Source organism: Chaetura pelagica, unplaced genomic scaffold (assembly GCF_000747805.2).
Source record: "Chaetura pelagica isolate M959 unplaced genomic scaffold, ChaPel_1.0 scaffold360, whole genome shotgun sequence".
Taxonomy (NCBI): domain Eukaryota; kingdom Metazoa; phylum Chordata; class Aves; order Apodiformes; family Apodidae; genus Chaetura; species Chaetura pelagica.
The window spans coordinates 2,633,795-2,645,457 of record NW_009951950.1 but is presented as its reverse complement, the minus strand read 5'-3'; the positions used below and the strand labels follow the sequence as shown (position 1 = coordinate 2,645,457).

The 11,663-nt window shown below is 43.5% G+C and overlaps 1 protein-coding gene across 1 annotated transcript in view; it reads right to left on the bottom strand.

The window, feature by feature from the left end:
• Nucleotides 1-757: 757 nt before the first annotated feature.
• Nucleotides 758-11,663, bottom strand: part of SIK1 (salt-inducible kinase 1) — a 107,654-nt gene continuing 96,748 nt past the window's right edge. Inside the window, exons 3-13 of the mRNA XM_009998183.1 lie at nucleotides 10,097-10,160; nucleotides 9,677-9,838; nucleotides 9,283-9,407; nucleotides 9,045-9,168; nucleotides 7,843-8,066; nucleotides 7,462-7,611; nucleotides 6,705-6,827; nucleotides 6,237-6,462; nucleotides 5,338-5,613; nucleotides 4,541-4,772; nucleotides 758-3,781 (exon numbers count right to left, since the gene is read on the bottom strand). Of these exons, the coding sequence (XP_009996485.1) occupies nucleotides 3,358-3,781; nucleotides 4,541-4,772; nucleotides 5,338-5,613; nucleotides 6,237-6,462; nucleotides 6,705-6,827; nucleotides 7,462-7,611; nucleotides 7,843-8,066; nucleotides 9,045-9,168; nucleotides 9,283-9,407; nucleotides 9,677-9,838; nucleotides 10,097-10,160 (2,130 nt within the window). The 3' untranslated portion in view covers nucleotides 758-3,357. The remainder of the gene's footprint in view (nucleotides 3,782-4,540; nucleotides 4,773-5,337; nucleotides 5,614-6,236; nucleotides 6,463-6,704; nucleotides 6,828-7,461; nucleotides 7,612-7,842; nucleotides 8,067-9,044; nucleotides 9,169-9,282; nucleotides 9,408-9,676; nucleotides 9,839-10,096; nucleotides 10,161-11,663) is intronic.

Here is an 11,663-nt window from a genome sequence, read left to right as displayed (position 1 = left end):
CTCTCCCCCAGGCATGGTCCCCTTACAAACTCCTGCCACCCACCCCCTTTCCCTCCTTTTGAGCATCCCCTCCCCAGCCCAGGCTCCTTAAAGACCGTCTCCACCAGCCTCAGCACCCCTGTCCCCCACAGGCAGCTGCATTGGGTGCTTTCCCAACTGCTTCTGCTAGAGCTGAGGGCATCCCCACCTGCAGCAGGGGCACTGCTGCAGTGCAGGGCTGCAGCAGGAACCTCAGCTTGTTTAAAGCCAGCCAAGGCATCTCCACAGCACCGCACACACAATCCCAGGCCAGCTAAACCTGCAACTTTCCAGTATTTTTTTAATCCTCAAATTATATTTGAAAGGAAAAAAGGCATCACCTCCAGAATCCCTCCCTCTCTTCCCTTTTGCTCCTTTTCCATCATTGCCTTAATCTGGCTGGGGCCCTCTGACAGCTCAAGGTGACACGGATGGGGTGCTCATTTGGCAGCCACTAAACCACCATGCCTGACCCTTTTCACTCCATGGACCTCTCCTACTGCCAGATTTGATAACCCGATTACTACAGACTTGGGTTAAATTCAGACAGATTGCCTACCAGTGAAAGGCTCAATATCCCATTATCAGATTTGTGAGCCCATCATTCCTCTTCATTTAGTATATAATAGAAAGCGTCAGTAATGTCATATGGATTTAGGCTTTAAAATGAGTCTTAATTATGCAAGTCATTTGTATGTATCAGGAGAAATTACTCCACAGAATCAGCTGCAGGACAACAATTTTAAAACATTTTTTATTTAAATATTAAATAAAACACATTGACTAATCATTTTGGTGTACACCTCTCATTTTAACATAAGAAATAAAATGATTGTTCAGTCATGATAAAAAATAAACTATACATCTCAACTAAACCAATCACGTAGTGTCTTTAAATACCCTATTGCATTGCAGTCTGCAGAACAGCACTGTCAAGATATCTACAAAAGAACCCAGACTTTTAAAATGACCTCTTTCTGCTCCAGCAATAATTCCAAAGAGGTTCTACAGCAATTGGAAAAGAAAAAATACTATGAAAGTAAAGTGCTTGTCATTGCTCAGGACAGGAAACAAAAGAATCTGTGGCCTTTTGATCCATGGCATCAAACAAAACAATTATTGAAGAGAAAACGCTGTGGTTTAAGTATGTGTGCTACCCCTTACAAAACTGAAGGCAAAGTTGCTGCTTTCTGATGAGCTGGCTGCTTCTTGCCCTCCTCTCCAGCCATCTCCATGCAATCTGGTTTTTGGGTTGGGTTCTTTTTTTTGGTTGTTTTTTTTGGTTTTGGTTGGTTTTTTTTTTAAACCACTACAAATGAGCCTGAGACTTTGGTGTTTTTTTCTGCTGCAAGGCACCACTTATTAATAGAAATTCAACTGAAACCATTTTCTCTCACTTTGAAGCTTCCAGACCATGTAGCAGCACTGACGAGCTGGAGATGCACCAATACAAACACACAGATACAACACACAAATAAAGAGGTCGTTTATGGAGAGCCACAGACAGAGCCACATGACATCTTCAACCCTTCCTACTCCAATTAACCTGGTCAATCTTTGGCTTTTTTCTTTTAAAACAAACAAACAAACAAACCAACCAAACAGGTATCTGTATTATTTGCAGATGCATAATACTGCAGGTTGCATGAAGCCAAGGTAACTTGAAGGCACCCTGTGTCACACTAAAGAGATGGGTCCTTTAAGCATTTAGACAGAATGCAGCTATTTTCTGACATTTGGATGGCAGCTTCCAGCCGAGCTGGCTCATTATTTGCTCACCTGCTTCCAAAATTTGCACGCCCTACCCAACTCACTTCTGTAGGGGCACAGTCTGTTCTCCCCTTCATACCTAAGCATAACATCTGTTGATACCAATAGAAGTCATGCTCTGCCTTGGAAGGGGAGTGGGGTTTATACCAGAAACACAATATAAGCATATTACAAAATATAAAAAATAACTAGTGTTATATAGTCTTCTGCTTCCTATTTATATACATATACAGCATTAAAAACCATACGAAAAAACACCTATCTAATCCAAAACCTCATTTTGCTAATATGCCAAAAAACAAACCAAGCAAGAACAAACACCCAAAGATTGTGCTGTTATAGTCACTTTTAATACAGTTTTGTTCAGAAATAGCTGTACTCTGTTGGAGTAGAATTCTGTTCTAACCTATTCCTTTTTTCTTTGTCAGTATATCATTATAACCTCAATATTGCACATTTCCCCAAGAGTCAGTTCTGTTTGGACCCTGATAATGAAATGCATAAAAACATAATTAGCAGCGGAAATAACAATGTGCAGCACTAAGAAATACTCCTAATGCAACTCTGTAGGCAACCTCTAGGAGAGCTTTTTAAAAAGAAAACCCTCCCCATCACCCAGTCAGTATTAATGCTTCCCTCCTCAGTGCCTCTGCAAGAATATGAAAAAAACTGAGCTTTTATAAAAAGATTCCTAAAGATTATTCAGACCAACAAAATCTATGTATGTCTGTATGTGTGTATATACACACATCACCCCCAGACATCCCTGCAAAAGATCAGACATAATGCAATTTGGAGCCTGATCTCAAGGGACACATTTTCAATAGCTTAGTTGCTTCTATACTAATTAGAAGGGGGGGTTTCTAAGCTTTTCCAGCTGATGTATCAAGCAAGAAGTTCACAGTTTTCACTTAAAGTATATGTATCTGGGGGATGTGGAATGGGGATGTTGTTTTCTTTAAATAAAACGATTGTTAACAGGAGAAAAAACAAACAACAAATGGCAATGCTTCCATTTTTGTCTTCTATGAATGCATAATGCTGCATGCCACTGGTTTTCTGTTTATTTTCTTTAAAAGAGGTAATCATCTTCACAAACCCATAAATTAATATTGTGAAAAAGGGAGGCTCTGGTCCCTTCTTTGAAAAGCCTCTCCCTGCTGTGTCACCACTACTGACAGCTGCTAATCTTGCATAACAGCAGAGCTGTATTGGTCTGACTTGAGTACAGTACCGAAGAGTTCTTCCCCGACCACATCCCTCCCTCTCCCCACAAATGCCCCACCCATCTTCCCCACCATTATTTTTCCTTTAAAAAAATTCAGTTTCTATTCATATTTGTTCAGTGCAAGAATAGTAGAAGCAAAAAGACATACATATTGCTTGTTTCAGTTCTATAAAGTTGCTAGCTTTCTGAGCCAGACAGCCTCTTCACATACTTCAAAATTTATTGCTTCTGAGAGTCACTTGTCCACAAGACACCAGCCAGCCATGGACCCACACAAGCCATGGAACAGTGGTGAAAGTTCTTCACAGCAAGAGCAGCATGAGCTACAGCAGTCAGGGCTCTCATTTGACCAGGACAAACTTTCCTAGCTGGTTGGAAGTCAGGTCCTCCATCTCACAGTCTCCATGCTGCAGACTGACAGCATCATAGCTTGGAGACTGTGCAGAGAAACCCTGTTGCTGAGAGAAGGTGGTGCCAACTGGAGAGACATTGCTGCTGATGTACAGGTGTGTGTCTAGGAGGTGAGCTGCTGAGGACACTGGTGACACGCTGAGACCAAAGAAATGAGGCTGCAGTAGTTGGCTGTTGCCAGCAAAGGCCAGCTCCAACGAGTTCTCTCTTTGTAGCTCAGACAACAGAAGAGAATTGGATGCTTTGCAGGTACCTACACTATCAGAGGAGGGGACGCCATTTGTTGCAGATGTCTGAGTAGGAGTCTGGGGACAAGCTGTCTGGAGTAGCTGGTGATGCTGGAGCTGGAGCATTCTGAACAAAATTCAAAGATGAAAGAGGTTAACTTGCATACCTCCTGGTCTTGCCTCCACCCCTGACCATATTTTCCCATGTTTCCTTCTGTGAAACCTCTCCTTACCCAGCCACTACAATTAAAAGAAGCTGGTCATGCCAGGTCAAAGTGTTTTCACTTGGCTTTTCCTCATATTGGAGAGGGTGACTATGGCCAGAAAGTTATCTAGTCACCATTTGGCCTGCTAATAATAGATGTTCTAGAGACAACGTGTGCAGATAAACCAGAAACTCTTATTTTCCATCTTGCTTCCATGGGAATGAAGAGGTGCTACCACACATGACATTTGAGGCGACTGGAACTGTGCCTCCTTTGTGGGCTGTAACTTTTCCAAATTACAAGGTCTCACTTCCTTGCCATGGGAAAATTACAGGAGGAGGCAGAGGAGGAAAGAAATCCTTCCCAAAACTAACAAAGAAAAACACAGCTTGCTATGGGGAAAAGTAATGTCTTCCCCCACAGTATCAAATTGCTTCTCAATTTAACAACCCCCAAATATTTGGATGTCGAGATTTTTCAGTGGAACTGCACATCCTGTGTTACGCATGCAGTGCAGGAAGCCAAACAGTTTATCTGCTGCCATACAGCAAAGATAGAGGATAGGAATTCCCAGTGACTAAACTCCCCAACCTCTTTTGCTGTGTTGACTCCTCCTCATTTGCCCCTAACCAAAGTAACTCCAAGGAAAACAGGAAAACTCCTCCCAGCCAGCTTCTCACCTCTGCTGCTGTAGTACCTCCTCCAGGAGGCTTCTTCCCTCTCTGCTGCTCCCGCTGCTGCTGTACATGCAGGTGCTTGGCTGTGTGTGTTGGAAAGGGCTCATGCCACTCCTTGCTGCCCGAGATGAGGAGGACTGACACACCTGCCGAGCAAAGCCTTTGATTTTATTCAAGCCAAGAAACCCCTTGGCTCGAGCGTTCTTCCGCAGCTGCTGTCTAAAAGCCTTCAAGCCTGTGGGACATGAGGAAAAGAAATGCACTTTAATCCTCCTTAGCATTTGCCTAGGAACCTACTTTACAGATCAGCCTTTCTGGGCAGCTGCCTTCATTTGCATGAGAACTGCTCTGGAGGAGACTGTGACTCTTCAATTCACATTCACCCCTCATGTTCACCCCTCTGCCTAATGATGAGAGCAAAATTTATGTAATGGAACAAGGTCTGGGACAGCTGCACCCCTCTGTGAATGGGCACATGCACAGCAAACGAGAAACCCGATAGAAATCATGATGTTGTGCATGCATATTTTAGGAGGAATGTGGAGCCTGCCATCTCGCTCACAGCAGCAGAAATATCTTCATGGTCAGGCTGCATCAGAGTCTGAGAACATCCCATCTACGCACCTTCCTCAGGGCACCCGACCCTCCCCCAGGGCCCGTGAATAGAAGAGGCACAATACCCAGGTGGCTGGCCTCAGTGTAACACTAACATGGGCAAGCAAGTATCCCTGCATGCTGCCCTTCCCTAGTGGCAGCTGGAAGGGTGCAATTCCCCAGCAATAAAGCGAGGAAGACATTACCTTGGGTTAATGAGGTATCAGATGCTCGCCTTCCTTCTTGGAAGCTGACAGGCAGGAGAGCAGCACCTCCCATGCAGCCCTGGGCTTGTAACACTGGAGCGTCAGACTGGGAAGCTAGGAAGGGCGACGTCATCCTAGCTGTGGCTGGGCTCCCCGTCATTACTTGACCTGCCAAACAGCTGCTGAGGGCCACTAAGCTGTCATTTGAAGATGAAGTAAGGCAGCTGTCCGAACTAGTTCCCTCTGTGGGGCTTGCAGAAGAGGAAATGACTATACCTACGGAAGGGAAGGAGCAAGAGAAAGAGCATTCCCAAGATGAGTATGGGAAGGAACAAATATGACATCAGAGCCTTCTGCTCACCTACACTGGCACTAATAAGCAGCTGAGAGCTGGAGAGGTGTCCAGCAACTTGTGCTGTCACAGGGTTTGACTCCAGCAAGGGGTCATCAACAAATACCCGAAGTTTGGGCTCCTGTCCAGCCAGCCTTGCTATGCCAGCAACTCCAGCATCATCAGACTAGCTGGATCAGACCTACAGTGTTTCACACACTGTCATACACAATGCAGTTACTGATAACTTAATTTTTTTAATTTACCTCCCCCCCCAAAATAACAGCAGAAGCAAGGAGAGAAGGGTTATGTCCTGCTTGTGAGAAAGCTTCCCTCTAAAGTTATCTAGAAGAAATACGACAGTGCAACGTCTCTTCCTTAAGGGCCATGCTTATTTATAGGAAGACAACACTGGGAAAGGCAGAGCATAGCCATCTTTTCTAGGCTTTCCCATCCCAGTCAAGGTAAAATCAGCACACACTCCCCAGGCATTTGTTCACTATGGCACTCCTGCCCTGCCCTTTTCCTCTAACTACGGACACCCTTCATCTCTCCCAGACTTACTTACATGGAGGGGCATGCTGATAGAAATGAGTGGTCACTTCAGCCAGTGTGTGCCTCCTGCTGGTGTTGCTAGGGATGAGGATGGGGTGATCATATGCCTTTATTTCATCTTCCAGCTCCTTCTCTTGCCTAACTTCTTCACTAATGGTGGTCTCCAGCAGGCTGTTGGGGGAGATGGAGCGGTTCCGGAAAAGCCCGTTGAAGTTGGGATCCACAGGAAAGAACACAGGCTGCAAAACATGTCAGATCACAAACTGAAGAATGTTTCACTTATTTCTACGCTACCTTTTAATACCCTTCACAGCCCTGAGGCAAGTCTTGTATGGTTTGAGAGGCTACTATGACACCATGCCCAAATACCAAACAAAAGATTGGAGGGAGAGAACAACAGAGTCATGACCCCTGTTGTTTTGGATTGGCAGAACAAAAAAAAAAAAAAAGAGGGACACACAGTTTAGCTGAGAACACCAACCTGTAATGGATTGCTCATGTCACAGTCCATTTCTGCCTGCAGGGATGGCTGAATCAGGCTCTGAGGTTGCTGGTAAAGCAGAGATGATCGCAGGGTTTCATTAGTGAGACTGTCCTGAGGCATCTGGAGAGAGACAGCAGTGCATAGAAGCCATCACATATACTGCAGTTCCACATGACTTTTCGGATACTGGAGGCTCAAGGAATTTCAGAGCCACCTTCCCTGCAAGCTTTCTCCAGGCGCTTTCTATGGAAATTAACAAAACTAGTCCTTCAGTGCCAACATGAACACAAACTCCTTCCCCTACGTTAGGCAACTTAACTGCAAGTACAATTTGAAAGGCACTCAGAGCACACTTGAAAGGAGGAGGGGGTGAGGAAAAGAATGTCAGTAAAACACACAAAATCAATCATGGAGTACTTTGGAGAATCCTAAAATGCATCAAAGAAGTGTAACCGATCCACCCCTATGAGGGCAAATTTCCATGAGAAGCCTTATCTTCTGACTCCTTCTTGACCTGCAGTGGAGGCAGACTACTCTTTGGGCCATGACCCAGAGTCACTTCTTAGGAAACAGGCCATTAGCATTCAATCAGCCTACAGCTGAAGAACAGTAGGTTGTGTCCTATCAGAGGGCACCAATACCAGAACTGATTTTCAGAAGCCTGGAAGTTAACATTTTGTATCTTCCTAGAGCAAGGGGCAGCAAAAAGAGAGCCAAAGGAGACAGCTTCCCAGTCAGTCATGCACTTCCTTACCTCAACACTGCTGATCTCAGAGCTCCTTGGCCTTTGCTGACGGCCAGCTGCTGGACGACTCGACAGCTGGCTGCCTCGGTACTCCTTGAGGCGCTCCAAGAGCAGGTAGTAAATGGCAGCAAAATGGTTGTAGCTGCTGTTTTGCAGAGACTAGAAGACATGGAAAGGACCCTTGAGTTGCAGGTAACTCAGGATATATGCAGCCAAAACTCGTAAGTAAGATCTCATAGTAGCATACTCAAAAAGTATGTAAAACTCCAGAGAGGCAGTGACGATTTTACTGCACCATGACACTGGATCAAGTCTGGTCACTGAATGACGTATATATGACTGCACCACTGCCATTCTGGTAGATGTACCTGAGGGGCAAGCACTTCTCACCTCAACAGTTCTCTGTCTGTCGATGCCAAGTGTTTGCATGATCCCCAGGACCTGCTCATTGTAGTCACCCAGGTTTGAGTTATAGTTTTGCATGGAGAAGGACAAAGACGGGTGCTGCTGAAGGGACGGGTCAGCTTGCATCCACTTGTGCTGCTTTATTTGGGAAATGGTTATTCGTTTGGTTGGGTCCACAACCAGCATCCGTCGGATAAGTGTTTCACAGTCTGGATGACAAAGACAAACTCATGAGCAAGGCGTAAAACTAACAACTCAGCCTCAGGTCACTGCTAAAAAACCTTCCCAGCAACAGCGTATGATGCCTGTGAAAGCAGGAATTAAAGGTTTCTGAGCAGCTGATGCCTGATCTGGCCACCAGATATTCAAAAGAGCACAAGCAATCCAAGTCCAAATACACTTCACAAAAGCAACACGTCACTACAGGAAATGGATTCTGGTACTGGATTCTGACAGGTTTCAGGTGGTCTTGCACCTTGTAGGAGCAGCTAGTTTTGAACAGATGCAGGTTTAATGATGCTACATTTGCTTGAAATAGGTCAGAATTTAGTACAGAACTCCATCACATACATCCTCCTGGTCCATATATACTGCTTATCTGTTTATAACCAGGGACTCAAACCAGTCTGCAGCTATAGCTGATAAAGGCCAGACTTAAAAATACACTCTTCACTGGAAGAAGAGATCCATTCACTTATTTTCAAATCCAGATCAGAAAGAGGTGATAATACTCTTCAGCTCCTTTTTCTCAACAGTCTGTTGGAGTGCTCAAGAAACAGTGCTAAGCCTCACTATTTCTGCTGTCCTTGACAGCTTAGACACAATGAAATATACCTCCTCTACATACTTAAAATATCTTAAGAGAACTACACCCATCTCAGCATTGCAGGCTACACTCATTAAAATCCTGTTTTCACTCTTTTGTAATTATTTCTTCAGCTAGGGTGTCAAGTATTTTTGTAATCCATAGAGATACCCTAAGAAAGGAAACAGCAGCCTTTTAGATGCACCAGAAAGCTCAGCTGTAAGCCCTGTCCTACAGAAATTACTGGATACATAAAGACAAAGTCACTGCCAGCTGCAAAACCAGTCACATTTGTCACTGCCCCACGAAGGGACAGGGTAACAGGAAACCTATTCCTTTATTTCTGTCCCCTTTTCTAATATTAAGGAACTGAAAAAAATACCTTCAGACATGAAGTAAGGGATGCGGAACCGTCCCTCCAGCACTCTTTGCCTCAGAGTAGGTAAATTGGGTCCATCAAAAGGCAGAGAACCACAGACAAGGACATATAGCACCACCCCAAGGCTCTGTCAATAGAAAACAGTACGGCATGTGAGTGACTGCAGTAGCAGCAATGACTTTCAAAGCCCACAGATGCTCACAAAATGTGAAATGCAATTTCTAAGGAATATCAAGCTCACCCATATATCAAGGTGTGGTCCTTCATATTCTTTGCCTTCAAAAACTTCTGGAGCTGCATAGGGTGGGCTTCCACACCACGTAGAGAGGGGCTCTCCTGACTTGTAGAAGTTTCCAAAACCAAAGTCTATAATGAAGGTAAAAGACATCACTCAACCACATACTAATATTTCAGAAGTAGCAGAAAACAGAGACAAAGGAGTAGTGTTTTGTTCTCTGCCTATTAATTTAAGCTTTTCTCTTTCGTCCAGAAGGTATGTTCAGAGGAATATCAGTAACTTTTGTTTAATTTTCAGTTACCATAAATACATTTACAATATCATTCTAGGGAGACTGAATTTGACTACATGCCTAATGTTGTTTACAGAGCAACCATGCTCTTACTTGTCTTATTACCTGCTAACTTGATATTCATGTTAGCATCTAGCAGAAGGTTCTCTGTTTTGAGATCTCTATGCACTATGTGGTGGCTGTGACAATATTCCACGGCAGAAAGAATCTGCCAGAACTTCTTCCGTGCTTCACTTTCACTTAAGTGCCCATTGGAGGTCAGATGATCTGCAAGACAAAATAGAAGAGGCATGGGATTTAGAAACACCTGGAGGAAATAATCCCACTGGTGCCGCACTTGCTGTTTGACAGCTGACAACACCAACCCTAGATTTTGAATCAGAATGTATTGCTCAGAAAGGACAGCAACCAAGCCATGGTTTCTAAATCTAAAGAACTGTTAGCTCCAGCAGTGTGGGAAACAGTTCTTCTTCTTCCCCACACAGCCCCCCTGGCAATGGCTCATGAGATTCAGTGAGGACTTACCAAACATTTCTCCATTCTTTGCAAACTCAGTAACTATGTAAAGCATGTCCTTTGTCTCCATAACCTGTAAAGACACAAGAGTACATGCTTAAAAAACAAGGTAGAACTCTGTATCATTGATTAATTTTTCTAAGTATATTCTCAAACATACCAGTTCTATTATTTATTTGCCACAGCAGCTGGCAGTAAAGGCATCTAATTTTGCACCACAGTGTTCTTTCAAAGCAAACTGGTAAACAAAAACATAACAAATCAATGCTTGTGTGCCTACAATGTGCAATGGCTTCCCATGACATTGTTCTTCTCACCACTACCATGCCACCTATCTCCATAAAGTAACTGATGAGCATTTCAACAATTTCATACAGTTCCATGAATTCCTTTTTTGTTAAAATACACATATATAGTTTTACAATTAATTTGATATATTTTGAACGTGCAAAGCCACTTGAAGTTCATATAAAGTCGCCTCTGTTTCAAGACTAACAAGTACTCAGATCAGGAGAGATAGCTGCAACTTGGACAAATCAAGAAGCAGTATCAAATACCCTGCTCCCATTTGGTGTTGGCCAGGGACACAGCAAGCCTCCCATGCAGGGGACAATAGGTTGCTGTTTGTGTAATGGCAGTGCTTGCTGCACACCAGCTACTCTCAGTATATCATCCAGCACTCAGCTATCAATCTAGCAGCAACTTCCTTTGATTCTTGAATTTTTTAAGAAGAACTAAAAACCAAACAATGAATGAGAAATGCTGAATGCTTCCAAATACATCTTCAGTTACTATGGCACATCTTTCAAATACAGCACTTCAGCTTTTAAAATACAGCATTTCCCTGGAACTGGACTCTCAAGGAGCAGATATTTTACTTTGGAAGCAGAAGACTCACAACGGGTTAACCATCAAAAAAGCGTCAATACTACTTCAAAGGCTTTAGCTTCCAGTCTACTAACATGTAACCTTTTTCGAAGACTCTTGTCCTCCCCTCACTACAAGTACACACAGACACAAAATGAAAATAAACAATCAGGGAGCAAAGGAAGAGAGGTTCCCAGTTTAAAAAACTGAAGGAAAGTGTTCTGGGAAAGTTGCCAGCTGGATGAAATTAAGACGCCTTGCTGAAACTAAAACAATGATGAAATAATACAAGAACACACACCCTACATTGGTATGTCATCTAATTCCATCCCTGCTTCTCAGACTCCACCAAACAGGTAAAGCATCAGTTACAACAACAAAGAAAAGAAAACTTCACTGAAAAGAAATTATGGTCCACCACCAACGTCATTTGCTCCATCAAGTGAAGTGGTTCAACTAGATGGAATTTAACCTGCTTTTCTAAAAGCTTCGAAATGGTATTTTCACCCACATCATTCCACCAAAATGAAATCAACCAAACTGTTAGAATGTTTCTGTTGCCCTATGGGCAGCAATGACGTCAGATGTTAACACAGAATAATTTTTGTTATGGTGGTTAAAACTATAAGTATCAAGCACTTCATGTGTGTCAAGGTCTTTAAAAATAATGCCTTGCCTAAGCACCTGCCTTACTGGCTCTTCAGCCCTA